The 26,223-nt window shown below is 45.1% G+C and overlaps 1 protein-coding gene across 1 annotated transcript in view; it reads left to right on the top strand.

Moving 5' to 3' along the window:
* Positions 1-26,223, top strand: part of RSPH10B (radial spoke head 10 homolog B) — a 101,063-nt gene that overhangs the window by 32,501 nt on the left and 42,339 nt on the right. The window contains exons 7-11 of the mRNA XM_030212022.1: positions 4,345-4,465; positions 6,927-7,103; positions 9,754-9,895; positions 11,461-11,567; positions 22,953-23,142. Coding sequence (XP_030067882.1) covers positions 4,345-4,465; positions 6,927-7,103; positions 9,754-9,895; positions 11,461-11,567; positions 22,953-23,142 — 737 coding nt within the window. The remainder of the gene's footprint in view (positions 1-4,344; positions 4,466-6,926; positions 7,104-9,753; positions 9,896-11,460; positions 11,568-22,952; positions 23,143-26,223) is intronic.

Below are 26,223 nucleotides of genomic sequence, written 5' to 3'. Positions count from 1 at the left end.
CCAAACTGGAGCTGCGCGAGGAAACCGAGCTCTAACCCATCCCTCTGGGTCCTGTGTCCCCCCGGGGAAACGCTCTCGCGTGATGGCCTCAGCATTTTGCAAAATCTTCCGCCTCTCCTCAGTTGTGAAGAGGGTCAGGAGAAGTTGTTGACAATCAGTCCAGGTTGGGTTATGGGTGGCCATAATGCTAGCCACTAGGTCCACCACTGCCTGAGGCTTTTCAGTATAAGAGGGGTAATGCGTCTTCCAATTCAGGAGATCGGTGGTTGTGAAGGGTACATACTGATAGGCCTGTGCCTGTATAACCTGACCCTGATTATTAGGATCCGGTCGAGTGATGGTTACCTGTCGGAGTGGCAGAACTCTCGAGGAGGTGGGAATGGAATCTGAGGTAGAGCTAGGAGCTACCCTCCTATCATGCTCAAAAGTGATTGCAGCGGGTCTAACCCATTCAGGAGAGGTAGGTTGAAACCCTGAGGGATGGGGAGGGGTACTCATAGACTGAGAGGTGGTCACAGGTGATTCAGTCCATTGAAAGGGATGCCGGGCCCCTAATGAGTGGGGAGGGGTATTAGAAGGAGAGGCTGGGCTGTCAGGAGTTGAGGAGTCAGGGAGTGGAGCCCAAAGCGGGTCTACAGAGGTTAGCAGGGAAGGATGTGGCAGAGGAGGGTAGAGACTGGCTGAAAAGTCCAACCTAGGATGTGGTGGGGTTCGCACAGTGGGGGAGGAACTATCCGGAGAAGCCTGTACTGGAGAAGCTTGGGCTGGGCGGCGTGGATCTCTAGGGGCGGCACGGAACCCCAACAATGGGCCATAAGGTGGTGGCTCAAGGTCTGAGGGGTCATCAGAGAGTATGGGTTTCTCAGACAGGGTAGGGGCGGAAGCCACCGATTGGGTGGTAGGCTTCCTAGGGCTCTTTCCCTCTTCCAATTTAGATTTTCTAATCTTTCTTTGAGCATGGCCTAACATGAATTTTACTGGGGAACCCATATAAATTTTCAACCAAGAGGGAGGGTCAGTCACAAGGCTGTCCCAGGAATCTATATAAGGGAGTTGTTCAGAATATTCTGGTTCTCCTACAATTATGCTGTAGACCTTCCGGATTACTTCAATATCTAAGCTGCCACTAGGGGGCCACCCCACTCCCATAGATGGCCACTCAACTTCGCACAAGGTTCTTAAAGTACTTGAGCTTAAAGTCTGTCCATAGTCATTAATTAAAAATCCTTTTTTGAAGTTCTTAAGCATACAGTCTAGGGGAGTATCAATTTGTCTAGACGATTTCCCTCCCATAATGCTTACAGTTACAACACACAAAGAGGGGGGGAATTTTTTTTTTGGATTTGCGGTAAGGGGTCCGCAGATCCAGAAACAAAATGGTAGACAGACAACAATCGCTTCCTTCCGTTGCTGGCCAATTGAACTCGCGTTAATTGGAAACGCAGCTATAAGAAGTCCGCACTCATTAACATTCAGGCATCACACATTCATTCAGTACAGAAAATCCCACCCAACAATTTCAGATTTCTCAGATACAGATAAGCTTAAGCGTTTTCGCTTCTAATCTCCACTAGACTAGAAGGTACTAGGGCCTTCGCTGAGAGTTGATCAGACTCTCCTTCCCCCAATTTTTGAGGGGCTGGTTTACAATTTCCTAGCTAGGATTACAATACAGAATACAGAATACATACCCGGCGAATGTTCTCCAGTCAGTTGGGTGCTGGGATTAATGCAGGATTCAGGATCCCACCGCTGCCACCAAGAATTGTTGCAGGAATTGATGCATGAATTTATGATACTTCAGGAGTCAGACAGCACACCAGAATGAGAGAGAAATCTTCTTTATTTGCCAGCAAACAAAGTAGAACATCAGCATTAAGTCTCTTCCTCTCTTTCTCAGCTCTCTGTGTCTTTGTGGCTTCTGTCTCAGCTGCTTCTCTTCTTATGCTGTCTTCTCCTTCTTCTGTCTGTTCCTTCTGTCCTTCTGACGTATGCTGCTTCTGCTCCCACTTAAATACAGTTCTATCTAGCCTAGCCTAGCCCCCCTTACTCTCCAATTGGTTAAGGAATAGATTGATTACCTTGCCTCAACCAATCAGCTCTATACAAATATCAGTTACATAGGTTCCAGACATCCTAAACTGACCTATGACCTGGGGGCCCCTCAAGCTAGACATTTGGGCTCCAGAACTCCTACATGTTATTATGATTGATTTCTCATCTATAGCTTAACCTGGGTTCACTTAGAGGATAATGGATATTCTTACATTTATTATTCTCATATTCCTAGTACTAACTGCTAACTAAACTCTGGCATTCATTAAAGGGGTCAAGGGCCAGTCTTACTTAATGGCATACATATCAGTTATTACTTTCAAGACCATTCGTACATTTTACCTATAATTAATCAAGGAGAAGAGAGCTGACTAGTCCTGACCTCTTTCACCTATCAGCTTATACATTGAACCAGCCAGAACTGCAGAATAACTTAAAACACATGTTGGCCTCTTCACTGCAGTCTAATCTTACTTAGAACGTCAGACAAAGAATGATACAGAATTTAAAAAGGTTTCCTACATATTAACTACACAGAATACATATTCTAAAATAAGCATAATCAAATTCCCTATAAAACAAATCTAAACATCAGGAATATCTACATATTAAGCACTTCTAAATAGTATTTCAGCCTATTCTTAAACTACAATATGTCATATGTCTGGCTCATGCCTGCTTGCAAAACTATTCAGTATGCCTAATAGTATACAGATGTTGAGCTAGCCTTCATCATTCACAAGGGACAGAGTTTCATTTCTCACTGACCTTTCTAACCTTTAGCTCGGCAAGCTAGACTTTCAAAATAATCTGAACCATCTGGCATTCCTTCACTTTAGTTGCAAGGTAAAAAGTTAGAATTCAAATCACCAAGCTTTTAAACCCCAGATTTTTAAACAGACTTAACCCTTCATATGATTTCTCAGAATTAATCAATTTCTTTTGCCCACTGCCTCAATACTACCAAGTAATCAAAAAAAAAAAAAAGAAAAAAGCTCTCACATTAGCTGTGGCACAGAAAAAAGTACTTAAATCTGACCCAATAAAGATTCTGTGGAATGTGTCTGTTCTAATTTTGAAAGTACAATAAGGGAAAACCCTCAGAATTCCCCAACCTCCAGCCTATATGTACAAGGCTTCACTTTGAGAGCCGTAGTGCTCTTCTAATATCGGAGGGGGTTGTCATCACAGACAGAAAAACCCTTGTGTTTCAAAAGGTAAGGGATACTAAAAGAATCCACAGAATCAAAAAAACGGGGGAGGATCCATATCGGAAAAACTAATATAAACAAGTTGAATTTAACTTTTTCACATGCAGGTATGGATAAAGAAGTGTCAAGGGTTCCAAACACACCGACTCAGGCCTCAGTTTCGCAAAAATCGCTGTATCAAGGCGTGTATTTACCACAAATTTAACAAGCAGGAATTATACCTGTGTTTAAATGTGTGGTAAATACACACCTTGATACAAAAAAGTTAAATTCAACTTGTTTATATTAGTTTTTCCGATATGGATCCTCCCCCGTTTTTTTGATTCTGTGGATTCTTTTAGTATCCCTTACCTTTTGAAACACAAGGGTTTTTCTGTCTGTGATGACAACCCCCTCCGATATTAGAAGAGCACTACGGCTCTCAAAGTGAAGCCTTGTACATATAGGCTGGAGGTTGGGGAATTCTGAGGGTTTTCCCTTATTGTACTTTCAAAATTAGAACAGACACATTCCACAGAATCTTTATTGGGTCAGATTTAAGTACTTTTTTCTGTGCCACAGCTAATGTGAGAGCTTTTTTTTTTTTTTTGGCCATTTAGTTAGAAACACATTTCAAAAAAGATCACCATCGCTTAGGGATCGGCATGAGCAAGTGGTGACCCAGGTGTAAGTGCCGATCTTGCTCTTTACACATGTAGATGCTGGTACTTGTATGTGTAAGTGCCATATTTTACACAGCTTCACTTTCTTGATGTGAAACTACTGAAGTGACAATTTGACAATGGGACGACACTGTTGAAAGATAAGTGATTGCTATGTAATAGAGTGAACGTTTTTTTTGGAACATTTTTTCATTAAAATGATTTTGCATCAAAAGGGTTTTGTGTTCACAGTATAGAGACACCTTTGGCCAGATGTGCACGAAGGCTTCTGGTACCATAGATGTAGTAAGAGCAAGTTTTGACTGAGCTAGAAGCCCAAGAATTAAAGGAAAGCTGCTAGGCCAAAGAAAATGCAAGACAGAGCAGTTACTGATACATTTATGAATTTCTGCTTTTTATTTATTTAATTTTCAAAGCTATGCATCTGGCAATATCTTTGAGGGCCAGTGGGAAAACAATGCTCGTCATGGTGAAGGAAGAATGAGATGGCTGACATCCAATGAGGAGTATACAGGGCAGTGGATAAATGGAGTACAGGTAAGGTGCCATTTCATTTAAATATCAGACTTTTATAAGACTATCACTAAGGAGCCTTTTTTTTTTTTTATTTGTTTATTGGTTTTCAAGAATAAACAGCCTCAACTGGTACAAGGTTATGGTAAAACTATTACATCAACTAAAAACAAAAATATAATACAGCTCAATTGTTCAGTTCTTTTCAGCTTAAATTCTTCCCCTTTCCTCCCCCCCCTCCACATCCCCCCCCCCCCCCCCTACTCGGGTGTATGCCATCCTGCCTCACCCCACTCCTTTCCATTGCTCATAAGCGTCCCAAATTTTTTTGAAACTTTTGAAGCTGACCTTTTCGCAAAGCTGTCAATTTTGACATTTGATATAGGTAATGTAGCCTACCCACCACCACCTGCATAGCTGGGGTCTCCTGCTGCTTCCAGGCCCGTGCAAGCGCCAATTTCGCTGCCCCAAAGACATGGACGACCAGCTTATGACAATGTATGGGGCTCTTTCCAGGTCTTACATGTAATAAACAGTTCTCGGCCCTTTTCGGGTAGCTAATCCCAGTCATTTCCTTCACCCTGTCCAGAATCTCCGTCCAGTACATTTGAACCTTTGGGCACTCCCACCAGATATGCCAAAATGTGCCTCTCCCTCCACATTCCCTCCAACAATGTGTCGATAGTTGCGGGCAGAACTTCTGTAGTCTAACTGGGGTATAATACCACCAGTATAAGATTTTATACCTATTTTCTGTCAGTGGCTGGGCAATGGAGGGCTTCAGAAAGTGCCTATAGCTATGTGTCCACCATTCGTCTGCATAGTTAAGCTGGAGCTCCGCCTCCCATTTCCTGGTATAGAAACCCTGTGGGGAAGAAAGCAGAAGTAGAGCTCTATATATCCTTGTTATGCCACCCCTACCCCCTCCTTGTCTCATTGCCTTTTCCACTTCTGTCTCTACTAAGGAGCCTTTTTACTAAGCAGCGTTAAGTGTTACTGCATGCTTAATGCAGCTGAAAATGGCTCAGGTGTCCTGCAGTAACAGCCAAATTAGTGTGCACTAGTCGAGCGCTAAAAAATATTTTTTAATTTTTTTCTTGGAGGGAGCAGGTCCTGGGGCATAAAGTGGGCATTCCTGTGCAAGAATAGTGTGCTAACCCTTACCACCTACAAAATGGATGGCGGTAAGGGCTCATGCGCTAATTTCTTAAAGGGCCACATGCTAAAAGCAACATTAGCATATGGCCATTCATTCAAAATTGGAAAAAGGACATTTTTATGGCTGTGGTAAAAATTGCCTTAGCACACAGAAAAACCCTGTGTAAGGGTACACTAAGGCCACTTTATACTGCAGCTTAATATGGGCCCCTAAATGATTTAAGTTACAGGATATTTTAATAAATTATGGAATCATATGTTCAGGTGAGTTATCTTGAACAGTCTAAGCAGGCCATTTTAGAAGCATGGAAATAAGGCCATTTGTGACTTTTTTTTTTATTCACAGAAGAAATTACTTACAAGGAGTGCTCCGTAAATCTGCTTGTGAGAAAAGCTTTACCAACACTAAACGCAGACCCAGGAGACGACATTGTGAGAAATGCAATGTCAGCATGGAAATTACTTGCATGTTTGTGCTGAGCCAAGAAAAGTGGTTACTTACTGGTTGGTTAAATACCATTTAGCTGGCTAACCGCTAATATTCAGCGAGAGATAGCCAGTTATCTCTGCCGGATATTTCCATTTAGCACACAGCAGCTAACCAGCTATATTGAGCAATATGAGCCAACTATCCGTGAATATATTCAAGCGCTGGCCGGCTAAGTTTAGCAGCCAGATTGGACCGCCTAAATAGCAGTCCTATCTTTGGCCACTATAAACTTAACCAGTCAGCGCTGAATATTCACTTAGGGCTCCTTTTACTAAGCGGTGGTAAGCCCAACGTGGGCTTACCGCTCGCTATAATGGAAGTACTGCCAGGCTACTGCAGCAGCCTGGCGGTACTTCCCACCCCTACCACGCTGTCCTTTCCGGGTTAGCGTGGGAGCCTTTACCACCACCTCAGTGGGTGGTGGTAAGGGCTCCCCCCTGAAATGGCCACGCGGCAAGTGCTTTACTTGCTGCCCGGCCATTTCCTGCAGGAAAGCGAGACCTTCCCTTTTACCAGCTGCGGTAAAAGGGGGAATCAGCGCGCATGTAAAACATGCGCCGACACCAGCGCCGGCCCCTTTTTGGCGCAGCTTGGTGAAAGGGCCCCCTAGATGGTCAAGTGTAAGCTGGCCTCCAAAAAACCCCAGATATTCAATGCTGGAAACGGCCCAACATTGAATATGCGGGCTGCATCCCGCACTCTGAATATCAGGCCCTCTATGCATTATATTAAAAAAAAAAACCTATGCCAATTTATTAATTTGTATTCAATAATGCTCTATGCTATTGCTGCGAAAGTATTAGTTCTCGTTGGACACTTCTTTTTCTTTTCTCTTAGAATGGTTATGGAATCCACACTTGGTTTCTTAAGAGAATACATGGCTCTCAGTATCCTTTGCGAAATGAATACACAGGGTATTTTATCAATGGTGCTCGCTATGGACGTGGGAAGTTCGTCTACTCAAGTGGAGCAATGTACGAGGGAGAATGGTTTAACAATAAGAAGCATGGCATGGTTAGTATTCAGATAGAAAAGAATCGGAAATACACAGCTCAGCTGGAATCTCGCTATGTTCTGTGTAACCTGCATTCAAACATCCACAATCAGCTTGAGGAAGTATCTCCTTGCAAGCACGAATTAGTAGAACCACAGGCCATGGGGTAGCCAATGGGACTAATTTGCACAGAGTGCCTATTATAGCCCTGACAGCAGAGGAATGTCTGCATGAGGTTTCTAAGAAAGCATTGGGGTAACCTGAACAGTGGTTATGATCCTTATAGCCTTGGTAAGTCCACTTCTGGCTTGCAAGAATAAATTAAGGTAATCCGCACAAAGTGGAAGCTGTGATCCTATCAGTAGTGGTATGATTGTATTGGGCTTCTAGGAACTCTGAAAAGAATCAAAGAAGTTAATGACTTGAAATGACCTACTAGTGAGGGTAATAGAGGCCAGTACATGAATAGATTCTGGTCACGCTCAGGACTGATATAGAGGTCAGCGGTAAGAAAAGGGTTGAAGGTTAAGTTTTAAAATGTGGTTGGGGCTGGAACTGGTGTTGGGTTGCTTTTATGCTTATCTGACAAACATAGAGGAATTTCAACTGGATTGACTAGATGGGTCTTTCATACTCTCATTTACTATGACACGACCACATCTTGAGTATTGTTATCCCATTCCAACAAAAAAAAGATATAGCAGAACAGAAAAGGTTCTGAACCTTCCACCAATCCCTTGGCCACATGGTTCACTACCTCCCATGCACTGTTACACATGATCTCACCATGGTCTCACGACTCTAGTGTCCTGTGCACTGCTGACACTAAAGACTTCACATCTGTCAGAGCCAATGCACACATATGCACCTTGCTGCCTGCCAGCAGACAGCCACCACTTATGGTGCAAAGTGCACTATGAAGTAAGTACCCCATGGGGTATATGTGTACAAGTATCTATGTCACGTGTGTGCACTGTGTAGGCATGTCCTGGACTTTAGTTTGGGTGAAGCGTGGGTGTAGTGTTGAAGTATGTACTTTCTTTAGATAATACACACAGTCGCACAGATTGTACATGTGTACATTTAGACCAGCTCCAGAGCGGGCGTAAATGTCCACAGCTTCAATCTAGCCGCAGTTATTGCCAGTTTACTCACTGGGTGCTTGGGTCTTTTATAAAATAGGCAAAAATAGACATCTTTGTACCCTCACAATCTGGGTGACCTATTATGTTTCAATAATTTTTATTGGAGAAATCACAAATGAGCATTCGTTGCAGTACTTGTCTACTTATATGTCTAACATAGGTTGCTACAATACCTTAGGTTTAGAAAAACATAGTATGTCATTCAACATCAGAGGATTCGGTGCCTATCACCACCGTCCCAATGGTCTCTCCAGTAGATTTTTTACATTTTATCCCCCTCCCTCGCTCCCTCTCCCCCTCCCCTCCCCCCTTATTCCCATTCCCTCCCGTTCTCTACCACAGTCTCTTTTCGCAGTCCTCATACTCTAGCTGCCGGTGGTCAGCGTCTGTGTCAGATGTTCATTATTTGCCCCCTGGCTTGGGGTGTTAGTGTCAGCCAGAACGGGGTCCAGCAGTTCCAGAAAGCTTTGGTGATGGTCGGTTTTCGAGCTCTCAAGCTCGTTCTCTCAGTTCGTAGTAAATGGATCAGTTGCCCTCTCCACTGAGGCAGCGTGGGGCCCTCCGCCGATAGCCATGCCACCAGGATTGTTTTCTTTGCCACCATTATTGATCTGAAGATGAATGCTCGGCATCCCCTCGGCAGGGGCCCAGACAGCCGCGGGGCACCAAATTGGGTGACCTATTATAAGATTGCCCACTAATTGTATAAGAGAAGTAGATCTGTAAGCTCTTTGAGCAGGGACTGTCTTTCTTCTATGTTTGTGCAGCGCTGCATACGCTTTGTAGCGCTATATAAATGCTAAATAGTAGTAGTAGTAGTAGTAGTAGATCACTAGTTAGAGCAATGGGCTGAAAACAAGGTAAACCAGGGTTCAAATCCGGCCTTTCCTACAAACATTCCTTATGACCTTGGGCAAGACACGTCCTCCTCTATTGCTTCAAGCACACCGTTGAGTGCAAAGTCCTTTAGGAAGGGAACTGACATAGTAACATAGTAGATGATGGCAGAAAAAGACCTGCATGGTCCATCCAGTCTGCCCAACAAGATAAACTCATATGTGCTACTTTTTGTGTATACCTTACCTTGATTTGTATTTGTCATTTTCAGGGCACAGACCTTATAAGTCTGCCCAGCACTATCCCCGCCTCCCAACCACCAGCCCCGCCTCCCACCACCGGCTCTGGCACAGACCGTATAAGTCTGCCCAGCACCATCCCCGCCTCCCGCCACCGGCTCTGCCACCCAATCTCGGCTAAGCTCCTTAGGATCCATTCCTTCTGAACAGGATTCCTTTACTAACCACTATATCTGAATTGTAACTCATCTTGTGCTTGGATTTCTAAAAAAAATTAGAAAAAAAAAAAAAAAAAAATCTGTTGAGCAGGGACTGTCTTTTCATGTTAATTTGTACAGCGCTGCGTAAGTCTAGTAGCGCTATAAAAATGTTTAATAGTAGTAGTAGTAGTAGTAATTTAAGTCTAAAGTCCACATCCAAAATATTTAAATATGTTTATTTATCTTTAGGGGAAGATAACTTTCAAGAATGGACGTACATATGAGGGACAGTTTGTAAACGATCGTATTGCAGCATTTCCTGATTTTACATTCGATGCAATGAATTGTCCGGACCCTACTGACCTTCCTACGCAAAGCCCTGTTGGAATTGGTAAGTAACTTTAGATCACTCAGACTAAAAAGAAATGCTCCCTTGGGGGTAGGAGTAAGGGAAGATAACACCATCCTCTCCTGTTTTCCTAATATACAATGGTAAGTACGGATGGGACATTGTTTCTCCTTTCCAAACTGACTTTGCCATTCCCTCCCAGTGTATCTCACCATCAATTAATATAGTGTGAACATCCTATGGAATTCCTCTGTTAAATTAAAGCAGTGATGTCCCTTTATGGAATAATTAAGAAGTGTTCCAAGTACAAGGCCTGCATAGGGAAGAAGAAGCATTGGTTTGCAAGCTATAGTATGAAGCATGTCAACAGTTTCATCCTACTACAGCACACACAGGTTGTAAGATAATCAAGAACTCTACACATTTTTGGAATCCTGCCACCCTAAGCTTGAGAATCATCCTGGAGAAAGCAAAGTTACTGATCTGTAATGAGGGTTTTCTAAGGTCAGCAGGATAAATTAGCCACCCAAACCTGCCCATCATCCTCTTTTTGGCTGAAGCTGTTATGGACTGAGGGCACTAACAGAAATGCAAAGGTGGAAGATCTTACACATGCTCTGAAAAACCTTCTAAGTTTTTCTGGGTTCTAGGAGAACAAAGTCCAAGTCACCTATGTGGCTGACTTATCCTGCTGTCCATGGAGAACCTCTGTTACAGGTAAGTATAACTTTGCTTACATTATTGGGGCTGATTCTTAAAGCCTATTTCATAAAGGCATACAGACAAACTATGTTGCTTTTATACCTCATAAAATAGTCCCCACTAGGTACCTTTTTGGAACATGGGCATAGGCAACCTATTATCAAATTAGCCCCATAGTGAGTTACTTATTATAATGATACCCCATTTATGACTTTGTAGACCTCTTTCATATCTCTTCCGCCTGTCTTCTTTTCTCTAAACAGAGAGGAGATCTGGTAGATCTTCCATTGCCCCTGGTACAAAGTACCTGAATATATGTAAACCGCATTGAATGTAGTTGCAAAATACCACAGAAAGGCGGTATATCAAGTCCCATTTCCCCTTTCCCCTAGAGGTCTTTAAAATCATAAGTGAAATAGAACGGGTAAATAAGGATTTTAAGGTTCCTTCCTACAGAAATGTAATTTTTGTGAAATAATTTTAAACGGTTTCCTGCAATTCTCCCTCAAAGCTCTGGGTACAGCCTTGCCACTAAGAACAATGCTGATTACATCCTTGTACTGGATTTGATTGGTTCATAAAAAGTATAATTTCACATATAACATTGCACATGGCATAAACCAGTTAGATGTCTGTTCTCTAGGAGATAATTTGCAACAGGCTTCTAAATATGTTTTCTTTCAAGGTTATGGGGCATTGTAAATGGAGCAGTTTAAAGAGTTTTCAAAACAATACAGGCAAAGTATTGCTTCATTTTTGGTTGCTTTGAAAGGTGGTAGAGCTGTAATATATCACTGGTGCTGATCACCCAGTGTCTATAGACAAGTAGATGTTATGGCTAACATAAACAAAAGGGGACCAACTCCTTTATACATCTGGCCCTATATGTGTTTTTCACTTGGTAGGAACTATTATTGGGACTGGCTCCATTCTGGGAATAGACATTGAACTGAATTTATCTTCACTCTTTGAGCAGTATCCTGAGGAAGAAAGGCAAGAAGAAATGAGAAAGGTAAATAAACTTGATAGTGATAGCTCATTTCTGTTGCTGGTTACAGTCCCTTTGGGGCTCATTTTCAGAACAGAAAAACGTCCAAAAAATGGCACAAAGTGCAGATGGACTTTTTTTTTTCACAAAAACATCCAAATCGCTATTTTCAAAACTCATTTAAAAAACGTTTTTCTACACAGTTCATCTAAATCTTAAAGGGGTGGCCCATATCCCACTCTAACCGTCCAGGGCAAAAAATAGAACCTGTTTCAGTAACATCTAAGTGCCAGAAAGGTGCCCAAACTGAGCAGATGACCACTGAAGTGATAAAGGTATGACCCTCCCTCTTAATCTCCAAGTGGTCACTTACCCCCTTCCACCTCCCCACCCCAAGAGGTGACAGTACATACCAGGCTCTATGACAGCTGCAGATATTATGGCCATTCATCTTAGAACAGCAAGCAGGTCCCTGGAGTAGCCTAGTGGTCAGTGCAGTGGACTATAGAGAAAGGGAACCAGGCCCATATCCCACTCTAACCGGTACACTTATGGAAAGTATGAGTGCCCCCCAAACTACAAAATACCTACTGAACCCATATATAGGTGATACCTGCAATCATAACAACTGTCGTAGTGGTGTACAGTTGGGTACAGTACTTTTCTTTTGCTATTCCTGAAGGGTTCACCATACAATATAAGGGGGTTATGATGTAATGTGTACCTGGGACCTTTTATGTGAAATTCACTGCATTGCCCCCTAGGCTGCCACACTGCCCTGCTGGGATGGGATATCTGTGTGGCCAGTCCAGGAAGACTGCCGGCCCCCAGACTGCACAATGGCTTGTTTTTGTGCATTTTTCCCTTGGATGTTTTTTGTTTGAAAATGGCCCTTAAAGAGAGATGCACTGAGCAAAAAAAAGTCTAAAATATGGTGATATTCAAACCAAAAAGATAGACATTTTTGGGGTTCAATGACCATGTTTGGCAGTGGATTTTTGGATGTTTTTTTGCAAAACAACCAAAATCAGATTTGGACATCATATTGAAAATGCCCCTCTTTTATTTTTAGTTTAATATATAATTGCACTGCACAACATTTGAAGAAAATCTATAGAACAGACTATAATATACAGGGCTGTCATACAATTGGTTTCCTTTTGACTGTATAACTTTTAAACTTGGTGTTCTTTCTGTTGAAGCATCATGTTATTTTTTGCAGTCTGCATGTTAGATTTAGAGTTCTGTTAAATGATTGTCAGTTATCAGTAGTGCAGTGTATACAAGGTGATACACAAAATGATGGAGGCATGATGATCTCATTCACACATAGGTGCCCGGTATAAGAGGCTTGGGGAGGCTAAGCCTCCCCAGCCACAAGCCCCAAGCATCTCTCTCTCTCATCCCCCCCCCCCCCCCCCCCCGATGCACCGTTTATCTCTCGCACTCCCTCCCTGCAGTCCCTATAATTTGATTAGATCGCCGGCGCTACAGTACTCTCACCCTCCCTCGATGCAGCGTCTCTATCCCTCTCACTCCCTTCAAAGTGATTCAGATGATCGCCCATCGCTGCCGCCGGTACAACTTGCTTCGGGGCTTCGGCCTGACTGCATGATGTGCCCCGCCTCCTTTGACCAGCCTTCCTTCTGATTCGTCCAGCCCTCGCGGAAGCAGTTTGGTCAGAGGAGGCGGGGCACGTCATGCAGTCAGGCCGAAGCCCCGAAGCAAGCTGTAATAAGATGCTGGCGTGAGTAAGAACTGAAATTTGACTTTTTTTGTTAATAATCTGCTCTTCTGACGACGACCAGCAACAGCTAGTTCTCTTGCAGATATAAGGTGTTTTTGTTTTGTTTTACCTATTCTGTTATCTTGATAATTAAATCTAAGAATACACACACACACACCTTTCACTTTCGATCTCTGGATTTCAAGTGGATGAACCAGTGGAAATCAATGCACTTTATTTTTTAAAATCCAGTTTATGTTGGGATATGTTCGAAAATGAGACTCGTAGCCTGGAATACCGAGGAGCTACGATTTTGAGCAGCTTCTGCAGCTAGAGCGTTTAAGTAGAGATGCCTTATACGTGACCCATGAATAAAGCCACACAGGCAGCATGTTCCTCTTTGCAGTACCCCTCCCCTCCCACATACACACAGAGGCACCATGTTCAGATTTTTCCAGCATGCACCCCTCACAAACACTCAGTATACCAGTATCTCTCTGCTGATCCCCCCCACTCCAAACACACCCACTATATTTGTCTCTGTTGCCCCCATATATACACCAAACTTGTCTTATTTTTCCACTGCCACAGATTCTCACATTCTGTACTGCTTCCAGCAAGCTTTCTGAGCAATTAAACCACCTTTTTTAGCTGCTAAACTCAGGAATTAATAGAATTGGTACATAAATTATGGAGACAATAGAAAGCTTGTCTCTTTTCAGTACTGTCATGGTACAGTAAGGTTCCGAGTGTGTTTTTGCACAAAGTTGTGCATAGTGTTTTGCAGTTGAGCGATTGTGGTTAGTGTATGCTTTGAGCAACCACTTTATTCTTTGACATATGATACATATCTAATATCTAAATTTAATAAAAGGTATTAATTGTGATTATTTTATTTGTACTTATTTTTTTCTGTGTGTTGTCAGACAATTATGGATGTGAACCCCGCCCCTGGCCCCACCCCTAACCCCACCCCCTTTAGCCTCCCCAAACAGTTGGGCCACCGACCGCCTATGCATTCTCGTGCTTGATATTTATAAAATCACTAATGCTTTGAGTAGGAAATGAGCTTCTCCTTTATAGATATTCAGCCTCATTTTAGACAGGTCATAGAAGTAGAAATTGAGACATGCAGGTCAGTGCGTCTCAAGTTTCATCAGTATTTCAGAACAAAATCTGCCAATAGTAGATGACAGCAGAAAAAGACCTGCACGGTCCATCCAGTCTGCCCAACAAGATAACTCATATGTGCTACTTGTTGTGTATACCTTACCTTGATTTGTATCTGTATTTTTCAGGGCACAGACCGTATATGTCTGCCCAGCACTAGCCCCGCCTCCCAACCACCAGCCCCTTGATTTGTATCTGTCTTTTTCAGGGCACAGACCATATAAGTCTGCCCAGCACTAACCCTGCCTCTCAACCACCAGCCCCGCCTCTGCCATCCAATCTCCGCTGAGCTCCTGAGGATCCCTTCCTTCCGAACAGGATTCCTTTATGTTTATCCCAGTCATGTTTGAATTCCGTTACCGTTTTCATCTCCACCACCTCCCGCGGGAGGGCATTCCAAGCATCCACCACTCTCTCCGTGAAAAAATACTTCCTGACATTTTTCTTGAGTCTGCCCCCCTTCAATCTCATTTCATGTCCTCTAGTTCTACCGCCTTCCCATCTCCGGAAAAGGTTCATTTGCGGATTGATACCTTTCAAATATTTGAACGTCTGTATCATATCACCCCTGTTTCTCCTTTCCTCCAGGGTATACATGTTCAGGTCAGCCAATGTAGAGGCTGTTCTGAAATACAGGAGAAATTAATGTTTATGCACTGGGTGTGTGCAGCTGAAACATCCATTTTAGAAAAATAGATGTATAAAAAATTGACGGGTTCAAAGCCACCACAAAACTGGTTATTATCCCGATGCTATTTTCTTGCCCCTTTGGCGTTTGGGGGGGGGGGGTTTAACCCCCCCTCCTTCCAGTGGAGTGCTTCTCAATAGCAGCTGTTTACCAAATCCTAAATATGTTGAGTTTTTAGAACATAGCTGTTTAGTCTCCCTTCTGAAATGGAGAATAAACATCTATGAACTTGTCACATCCGTCTATTGACTAAGACGTGCCCTGACCTATGCCCTCTTGCCATTTGCACGCACCTGGGTTTGATACGTACGTATCCCAACCTTGTAAAATAGGGATTTAGACATTTATGCAAGATAAATGTCGAAGTGCCCTTTTACACACATATCAAACAGAAATAAGGCTTGTAAAATGAGGGTCATTGTGAAAAGATTTGGTAACATAATTGGAGAAAATAATTTTTTTATACTTTTTTGACAGCCAGCCTCCCGTGACTCTTGGGTTTTCTTCCCAATCAGATACTACAGTCCCACTCATCACCCTTTTTGAAGGGAAAAGAGAACTAAAAGCTGAAGCATCTTCTTTATGGCAGCTGGATCTTTGCCCTTTATATTTTATAGTTTTTTTTTTTATTTTTTTTTTTATTTGTAAGAAGTCTTTTATTGAAAATTTGCAATAAACAATATACAATATTCATCGCTCTACACTGGTATGTTTACAATGTGGTCCAGACAAGATGAGACCCGAATAGTGCAGTTTGCTGACACAGTACAACAGTGAAATATAACTGTAGAAACTTCAACTTTTTGTTATTTTGTTTTAATAATGAAAACATTTCCCCCCCCCTTTCCCCCATCTAAACAACCGCCCCCATCCTTTATTAAAACCTACCCAATCCCTCCCACCCCCTTCTATTTCCCTGCCCTTCACGACTGTCTCACTATGCTTCATTCACACTTCTCACATGTGCCTGTTCTAAACATTACCTACTGCGTTAACAAAGAACTGCCATATGTCATGCCACTTGTGCGTTTGATGTCTCCTGACTGCCAAGAGTCTTTCCATCTCGCACACATATTTCAGTTTATTGTGCCATCTCTTAACCGACGGGACACCCTGTTGTTTCCAGTGCTGTGCAATTGTCACTCGGGCAACACATACCGCCTGCCTCAGCAGCTTATGCTGCGCAGCCGGCATGCCCTCTACTTTTGCGGCAAAAAGAAACACCGTCGAGGTCCAAGGAATGGGTGTTTGTAACCAGCTCTGCAGCCTGTTTTGGACCACCTTCCAGAAAGCTCTCACTTTGTGACAATTCCACCAAAGGTGTCCCATCGTCCCCCTCATACCACACCCCCTCCAGCAAAGACCTGATGTATTTGGGTATATGCGCTGGAGGCGGTCAGGAGTAAGGTACCACCTGTATAGCACCTTCATAGCATTTTCCTTTAGCGGGACGTGTATGGAGACCCTTGTCGCTTCACGTTCTATTCTCTCCCACCCCGGCACATCCAGTGTCATCCCCAGATCCCTCTCCCAAGCCCTCCTATGACACTCATACACAGGGTTCTGCGTAGTGATATATTTGTAAAGTGTGCCTATCAAGCCTCTAGAAGTGGTTAACTTTTCACATATCTCCTCTAAGTAGCCTTTGGTCCGCTTAATTACCGTAGTAACGGCCTTGGTGCGAAGGAAGTGAGCTAGTTGGTAGTATGCAAAATCGTCTCTCAACACCCCAGGGTTTCGTGACTGCAGCTCTCCAAATTGAAGGAGAGTGTCTCCATCAAACAGCTGGTCCCATGTTCGTAGCCCTTCCCTGTACCACCTCATGACCGAGCCCTCCGTCGTCCCAGGCAGGAATAACGGGTTGTGTGCTATAGGGGCCAAACGTGTCAAAGTACACCTGCCCCCCGGAAACAACTTATCCCAATAGTGAAGGGTAACCTCCACCGAGGGACAGACGCTCTCAGAAAGCTTGCGAAATGGCTTTGGTAGCCACATAAGCGCTCCCAGCGGTGTCGCACCTGCAGAGTGTTGTTCCAAGTGCACCCATTGTCTGTCCGGGTATCCCTGATACCATTCCAAAGCTACCTTTCCTTGGGCCGCCCGGTAGTACCAGAAGACATTTGGGACCGCCAGGCCTCCCCGACGTCTCCCTTGATACAACAGGGCACGAGACAGCCTAGGATGTTTTCCTGCCCAGACGAAACGCACAATTCTATCTTGCAAAGAGGCAAGAAATCGTCTGGGCATCATTACAGGCAGCACCTGGAATAAGTATAAGATTCGAGGTAAGACGTTCATCTTAAGAATTGCTATACGCCCGAACCAGACCTCTAGATCACCCCAGCGTTCCATATCTGCCGCAAGTGCTCGAACCAGGCCTTTATAGTTAGCGGAGAATAAGTCAGACAAGTTGGAAGTGAGGTTCACCCCCAGGTATCGAATGTGTCTTCCCGCCCACCGAAAAGCATGAGCAGCTTTAAGTTCTGCAACTGTATCTTCCGGTAGAGAGATATTCAGGGCCTCAGACTTTGTCATGTTGACTTTAAAGCCCGATACTACAGAATACTCCTCAATAAGTTGAGTAAGCCTAGGGAGCGCGTCGTGGGGGCGGGTAATATACAGCAAAACATCGTCCGCAAAGAGTGCCATTTTATGCATTCTCCCTGCCACAGTAGGCCCTGCGATCAGCGGATCTTTCCGAACCTTAGAGGCAAATGGCTCCATGACAATAGCAAACAAAAGAGGGGAAAGAGGACAACCCTGTCTTGTGCCCCTATGCAAGGAAAATGAATCTGAGTGACTGCCGTTAATCTTAATGCAAGCTCTGGGAAAGGAATAAAATGCTTGTATCCAGCCCCTGAACCGTGTGCCAAACCCCAAAGTCTCCAAGGTCCTATACATAAAGGGCCAGTGGACCCTGTCGAAGGCCTTTTCTGCATCTAGGCTTAAGAGGCACAATGGTCTCTGGTTTCGCTTGGCCAAGTATATAAGATCTAAAGTGCGTCTGATATTGTCCATCGCCTTTCGGTAGGAAACAAAGCCCACTTGGTCAGGGTGCACTAAGGTTGGCATGAGTGGTGCCAGCCTATTAGCAAGGACCTTAGCCAGGATTTTAACGTCAGCATTTAATACAGATATAGGCCTATAAGAGCCACATTCAGTGGGATCTTTACCGGGCTTTGGGATCACCGCTATCCAGGCCTCCAGCATTGTTCGTGGCAGATTTCCTCCCACCCCTACCTGATTAAACATATCTGCAAGCAAGGGGGCCAATTCAATGGCGAATGTCCGGTAGAACTCGTTGGGGAAACCGTCAAGCCCCGGAGACTTGTTTGAGGGCATACCTCCAATCGCCTCCTGGACCTCTTTAGGTGTAACAGGCCTCTCTAACAGTTCCTGGTGTTGTTTAGCTAAAGGGATGAGATCAGTGTCTTGCAAGTAGTTATCTATTTTTTCCCTAGGAGGTTCAATCTCCTGCTCGTAGAGCTTCTGATAATACTCTCTGAAGCGCTGGCGAATAAGTGCCGAATGACGCAACAAACCACCCCCTCTATCTTTCACCTGCTTAATCATTCTATCCACTTTCTGTCTTCGCAATCGCATTGCCAATAGGCGCCCAGCTTTGTTAGTTAATTCATATGATTGTACACCCTGTCTCGCCATTATTAGCTCAAGTTGTTCCGAGTACATCGAATCCAACGCCATTCTCTCCCTACACAGAGCATCCCAGATTTGTGACGAGGGACCAGCCTTGTGCTGTTGCTCCAGTGCCTGTATACGTCCTATGCATGCGTTTAAGCGAGCTCTACGGGCCCTTGCACGAGTACTAGCCAATTGCAAAAAGTGTCCTCTGGACACCGCCTTTAAAGCGTCCCACACCACATGCAATGGTGGGCCAGAAGCTAAGTTGTGGTCGAGGTAATCTTTAAACACCTGTTTGTAGCCCTCCACCACCTGCTCATCCTGCAACAGGCTCGCGTTCAGAGACCAGCGTCTGTCTTTCACTTCAGTCTGAATGTTTGGGAGAGTGACCCATATTGGGGCGTGATCAGACATTGTCATACTACCAATTCCAGCATCCGGGCCTAATTCCACTAATGTGGTGTCTAGGAAGATGTAGTCAATACGGGAGTATGTTTCATGTACCGGAGAGTAGTAAGTGTAATCCCTTTCTGTATGGTGTGTCAGTCTCCAAAGATCTATGAGTCCCAGGGAATAAGCCAACGAGGCCAGCGATCGCGCTTCTTTGTGCTCCTCCGTCCTAACTGCCCCAGAGCGGTCGTGTCCTGGATTCATAACGGCATTGAAGTCACCCCCAAGTATAAGCGCCCCCGTGGTAAAGGTCCCCAATAAAGTTCGAATTTTATTAAAAAATTCCCCTTGTCCAGAGTTTGGGGCATATATTGATGCTACCGTGAGGACTACTTGGTCTAGCGTAAGTTGTAAAAATAAAAAACGCCCCCCAGGGTCTCTTTTAGTCTGCGTCACCTGGGCCCCCAGTGAAGAGTGCAGCAGTATCGCCACTCCTCCCCTCCTTGAATCCGCCCCGGATGCGCAGTAGACCCCTGAGTAACCAGGGCAGGAGAGAAATTTCTCGTGTTTGCGACGCAGGTGTGTTTCTTGCAATAGAACTATGTGTGGTTTTAAACGGTGGAGTTCCCCATAGAGCTTCTGTCTTTTTTGAGGCATGTTAAGTCCCTTGACATTATAGGAGACTATCTTCAGCTCAGGACACGTGTCATAGTGTGTAAAGAAGAGCTAAGGTCTGCAGAGAATAAGAGCAATGTACATCCCCTTTGTGAGCAGCACAGGTCAGTATAGCAATAATTGTTACCTATGTCTTCCCTCCCCCCACAACCCTCCCTCGTCTCGTTCCCCCAGTCCCTCCCCAACATCTCCCCACTGTTACACCAGCCAGGAGTGTAAAACCCCTAGATGGGTTCCGAGTAAGTGGGTCACAACACTCCCGACACCCCAGCCAGATATCCCCTCCCCCCGCCCAGTTGCATTCCAGCATTCAACCGTTATGGTATACAACCCTGTCCATCCCCCTTCAACATAGTATTAGTTCCTATAAAGTGTATCTATATACTTCCAGCCTCGGCCAACCACATCATGTCATTCGTGCAATTCAATCAAACTTATAATCCCATAACCCTCACCTCACAGCAATAATTAGCTGGTCATCCACCAGACTTGGTCGCCTGTTTGAACAGCTCCTGGCAGACCAACGGGAGCCAGGCACAATGACATATATCTATGTCCATTTACTCAGTCCAAATGTCTTTTTTTTTTCTGAACTGGAATCTGTCCAATCATCTCTTATTGTTGCCACGTCGCCCCGATGTTCTTTGCCAGCCCTGAAGCTTAGCCATGGTGGATGATGCCAGCTCACCTGGTGGGATAGCCGAGTTCACCAGCTCTGCCGCGTGCAAGGCCTCCCATGCTTCTTGTAAGGATCGCACACGATATTTGCTACCCTTCAGGGTAAAGTTCAAAGAAAACGGGAAGCCCCATCTGTATTGCACTTGATGTTTTGTTAAAATATCTAGGGCTGGTTTCATTTGTCGTCGTTGCTGCAGGGTATATTGCGACAAATCTTGATACACCAATACTTTTGCGCCTCCAAACTCCAAATTCTGCGCCTTCCGCGCCTTTGTCATGATCAATTCCTTGGTTTCATATTTGTGGAAGCGGACAATAATGTCTCGATGTTGCTGTTCTTTGCGAGCTCCAAGCGCTCTATGCGCTCTGTCCAGTTCCACGGTATTCTCTCCAGCTTCTGGGCCAAGTAAAGAGGCACATATCGTCTGCACAATCTGTGTAACGTTCTCTATTTCTCCACCTTCTGGCACCCCCCGAAACCTAAGGTTGTTTCGCCTCCCTCGATTTTCCAAATCATCTATCTTATATTCTAGTTCCAGTCGGTGTTTGTCCAGTTCAAGCAGCTTCTCGTTATGTTTAAGCAGTGTCTCTGCCTGTTCTTCTAGTTTAAGTTCTACATCTTCCACCCGCCCCCCCAACTCACGGAGATCTGTGCTCAGAGAATCCATGCGTTCCAGAATTTCGTCCTTCGACTGCTTTATCTCTGCCTGAATATTCGCTAAGAACTTCCGCAGTTCAGTTGGGATACCTTTTTTGGAGGGCGGGTGTCGCTGCTCAGCCTGAGACTGGGCCGATTCGGAGTCGGAATGCGAGGCTCGCTCTGGTGTCTCGTGGCGTTTGGCGCTTTTTCCCGTCATGATTTTCTCAGACCGCTCACTCTCTTTTTTGCGTGTAGCGGGAGTTTTGCTCATCGCCAATTCTGTTGAAGGGAGGATTTAATAAGCTGATATCGCTATTTTCTCACGCTTGCTGCCGTTTTTTATTGCTGTTTAAAGCTGAAATCTAGCGCGAGGAGACGGAGCTTCCAAGCTAGGCTGCCATCTCTCCCGGTGACGTCACTTCCCCCTCCTATATTTTATAGTTTATTCAGATTTGCTATACCGCCAAGCCTAACTGGCAGATCTAGGTGGTGTACAATAAAACCAAAAGAAGATCGTCAGAAAACAGAAAAGAACTACAATATTCCACAGGAAAGTAACAAGCATACAAAGGATTAACCACACTGGATAGAGGGAGGAGGAAGGAGAGGAAATGGAAGGGTGAAAAAAAAAGAGAGAACTGAGGGAGGGGAACAGAAAGGAAGAGCAGGGAGAGAACAGCACAGGGGAGGAGAAGAAGATACAGTGTCCAGTCCATAACAGCCATATGCCAGATGAACCAAAGGCCTGTGTGAAGAGTCAGACCTTTAGATCTGCTTTAAAGGTCTTGAATGAGGGCGCTGCACGGAGATGCAAAGGGAGTGAGTTCTAATGGAAGCGGGCAGCAAAGGAGAAAGCACGATGTCTAGTAGGTTCCAATTGTGCTAACTTGGGACCAGGTAAAACTAGGTGGTGATCTTTCAGAGAATGGAGAAGATGGGCTGGTGAATATGGGATGGTGAGGGTGGATAAGTATTCAGGGAGCCCCAGCCTATATGCCTTTAAAGTGAGTGTAGTCAATTTAAAGATGATGCACTGCTGTATGGGAAGCCAATGATATTGTTGGAATAGAGGGGAAACGTGGTCTTGGCAGTGAGCATGGCTTAACAAATGGATACCTGTGTTCTTTAAGGATTGTAATCTCTTAATGGTAGCCTGGGTGCAGCCAAGGTAGACTATGTTGCAATAATCCAGTCCTGAAGTAAGAAGTGACAAAATCAGTGAATGGAAAACCACTGAACTGAAGTACCGACACACTGTACGAAGTTGGCGAAGGACAAAGAACCCTCTTTTACAAACATGGGCAACTTGGAGCGCAAATTTAAGACGTGAGTTGAAGATAATTCCTAGATAGCGGAAGGAGTCTATTGACTAGATGGAGAAACCGAAGAAGTTTTAGCAAAGCTAATGAAAGTCTTCTGGCTGTGCGTCATAGACATTTGCTATATCTTGAGTCTAGTGCTTAGACCACATGCACATGCCACTGTTGGTGCCCCCTGTATGTCTTCCCAGGCTGCTGAAAGGACAGATGCCAGCTCCGTGGGTGCTTGAACACCCCCAGTATTGAGCAAATACCTCCACTTTATTCAAAGAGAAGTCATTTGTGATGGGTTTAGCACCCCCAATCATTCTGAAAACTTGGCTTCTATGGCTGAAAGTGTGGGAACCCCCCCCCCCCCCCCCCCCCCCACAGGATGATATAGAGCTTTACTGATATGCCAATTAGTTACAGATATGTCTGCAGCTACTGCTAGTCTCACTTTCATTCTTTGCAAAATAACATATCAGGCTTTCTTTTTCAGGTGGAACATGTTGTATTGAGACACATTTCTGAATTAAGAAGAATCTACAGTTTTTACAGCAGCCTAGGATGTGATAATTCTGTTGACAATACCTTCATACTGACCTATATCCAGCTGTGGAGATTTCTGAAAGACTGCAAATTTCATCACTATGGTTTGACGCTTTCTGATATGGACAGAATAATGAATGGTAGAATTTATTTAAGATTATTGTCAATATAAATTACTTTTTTATTTCAGAACTTCACATGGAAATATGTTATATTTATTCTTATTATAAATTGGTGAAATTCACCAGAGGAAGTTTCCCTTCCCATCTTGCCACCATTGTACCCAACATTTTCCCCCACTGCCCCATATTCACACCGGGATGCTTCCTCCCTGTGTAAACAGCCCTCACTACACTGACCTCACAGCTACAGACAAATTGCTCCTCTGAGCCACCAGCCCATACAGTTCGCTATCACTAGGTAGATAGCAGAAGCCCCCATGATTGCAGTACAGTGTCTGACAGACTTATGCCATTTTCCAGAGCCTAAGCACAAACACATTGTGTCCCCCCCACCCCCCCAAAAAAAAAAAAAAACTATACAAAGCTTATTTTCTGCATAACTCTGTTAAAACTTGGACCAATTTTAATAACATTTGGGATATATGGTCCTGAATAAATTTGCAATAAGCCTACACTCATGCCAGCCACCTCACCTAAATGACATCACTTCACTACCTGGTTCTTCAACTGTCGCAGTGTTTTCTTCAGCCCTGCCGCTTCCTGACTGGCAATCAGTTGAGCCCAGTTCTCGCACGTTCTTCAAAACATATTCTATGCTTACCCTCATCCACTTCTTTTCTGGAAACATTTGCACCAGTCTATGAGACGGGGTGTAACTACGGCCCAGGCCCACCTAATCTCGGCTCAAGCCCACCCAGTCTGACTGTTAATCGGGGCCTGTCTGCACAACCGCATTCAGTCACGTGCATTTGTGCAAGGCAGCCTCCAGGATGGTCCAGCAAACAAGCAGCATAGCAGCTCTCCTGCCTCCTATCTTTACTGGAAGTCCATCGGGAGTCGGGCATTGGGACGGGGACCTGCTTCAGCAGATGATGTGGGTGGTGCACTCCATCCTTGTGGCTAATTCTGCTGTAGATCTCATGTAATGGTGACACCTGCCCAGTGACCCCGCAGCCCATCTGCTCGAGTCTGCCACAGCTCGGGTCTTCCTCCACGCCGTCATGAGTACAGCACTCGACCTGGAGAAAATCTGCGGCAAAATCGATTTTCTCAGGGTCGAGTGCTGTGCTCATGATGGTGTGGAGGGAGATCCGAGCTGTGGCAGACTGGTGCAGGTGGGCCGCAGGGTCACTGGGCAGGCATCACCATTACATGAGGGGGGAGGGTGTACCGGCATTGAATATCCGGTTTCATTTTCAACTACGGCAACTTAACTAGTTAATCCAATATTCAGCGCTAACCAGTTGAAGATAGGCCTGCTATTTATGTAGCCTATTTTAACTGCTAAACATAGCCGGTTTGGCACTGAACACCTGTGCCTAGCCAGCTATGTTGCATGATATAGCCAGTTACTGTGGATATTCAGCACGAGGTAACCGGTTATCTCCAGCTGAATATCCGCAGTTAGGTGCTAAAACACTTTTTAACTGGCCAGGAGCCGTTCCTGGCCAGTTAAATAGTTTTGAATATCAAGCAATGGCGTAGCCAGACAGCCAATTTTGGGTGGGCTTGAGCACAAAGTGGGTGGGCACAAAATTTTCTCTCTTCCCTCCCCCATTGTCCAGCATTTTCCCTTTCTCTTCCCTACCATCCACTGTCTATCTTCTCTCCCTGGATCCATCTTCCCTCTTTCTCCCCTCCCTCACTTGTGCATCTCTCCTTTCCTCTCCTCTTCTCCACCTTCATGTCCAACTTTTCTCCCTCTCCCTGCCTTGAGCCCCTGGTTTGACATCTCTCTCTGCCCCCCACCACCACCATCATCATCTCTCCATCCTTCCTTTCCCTCATGCCATGTTCAACATTTCCCCTCTCACCTCTCCCTTCCACTTCCATGTCCAAAATGTTTTTTTCTTTCATGCCCTTTCTCTCCCTCTCCCCATCCCACCCATATCCAACAATTCTCATTCTCTTTCCCCTTGCAGCATCTCTCCGTCCCTCCCCAGCTCTACCCTGTCTCACTCCCTCATCCCAACAGTGCTCCTGTCTCTCCCCGACCCCCCATCCACACACCACCACCACACACACACACGTTTTTCCCTCCCTTTCCCCAGCGACAGTCTGGCACCTGGCTGCAGGCCTTCTTTCCCCTCCAGCGCCGCAGTCTATCCCTACAGCTGAGCAAAGCTGCACCGCACCGGGTCCGTCTCCGTCCTGCCGCTACTTCCGCCCTCCGCCTCCGTTGTGATCTTTGTTTGCTCTTCTGCAGTGGTTCCAGATCCGCGCGCTCCCAGGCCTGTCTGTATGCTGCCTGCGACTGCTTCCTCTGCGCTGGCCCCGCCTACTCTTCTGAAGAGGCGGGGCCCAGCGCAGAGGAAGCAGTCGCAGGCAGCATACACAGACAGCCCTGGGAGCGCACAGATCCGGAACCGCTGCAGATAAGCAAACAAAGATCACGGAGCCAGAGGGCAGAAGTAGCGGCAGGACGGAGACGAACCCGGTGCGCTGCAGCTTTGCTCAGCTGTAGCGATAGACAGCGGCGCTGCCCGAAGGGGAGGGAGGGAGGGGAAAGAAGGCCTGCGTGCCGGCGGGGGATCAATTCTTTTGTCGTCGCTCTGCATCGTCGCTGGGTGGGCCTGAGCCCAAAGTGGGTGGGCCCAGGCCCACCCAGGCCCACCCGTGGCTACGCCCCTGATATCAAGCCTATAGTGCCCATCCATATTAGCTCTAGGGCCACCCACAATGTCAGGTCTGGCTACGCCACTGCTATGAGAATTATATAACCTTTTTTTAGATACAAATTTTTAATAAGGATCAGATCCTCCTGACTGAAAACCATGGTGTTTATGTGTAAAGCAAAATGGTGTCTACGCATATCATGGTGATAATCATTTGATAGTGGTGATGTTGTTTAGGTGAGGTGGCCAGCGTGAATATAGACTTTTTGCAAATTTATTCAGGATGATACAGTGGGGGAAATAAGTATTTGATCCCTTGCTGATTTTGTAAGTTTGCCCACTGACAAAGACATGAGCAGCCCATAATTGAAGGGTAGGTTATTGGTAACAGTGAGAGATAGCACATCACAAATTAAATCCGGAA

Source organism: Microcaecilia unicolor, chromosome 8 (genome assembly GCF_901765095.1).
Source record: "Microcaecilia unicolor chromosome 8, aMicUni1.1, whole genome shotgun sequence".
Taxonomy (NCBI): Eukaryota; Metazoa; Chordata; class Amphibia; order Gymnophiona; family Siphonopidae; genus Microcaecilia; species Microcaecilia unicolor.
Note: the sequence above shows the minus strand (reverse complement) of the source record. Positions and strands in the feature narration are given on the sequence as shown.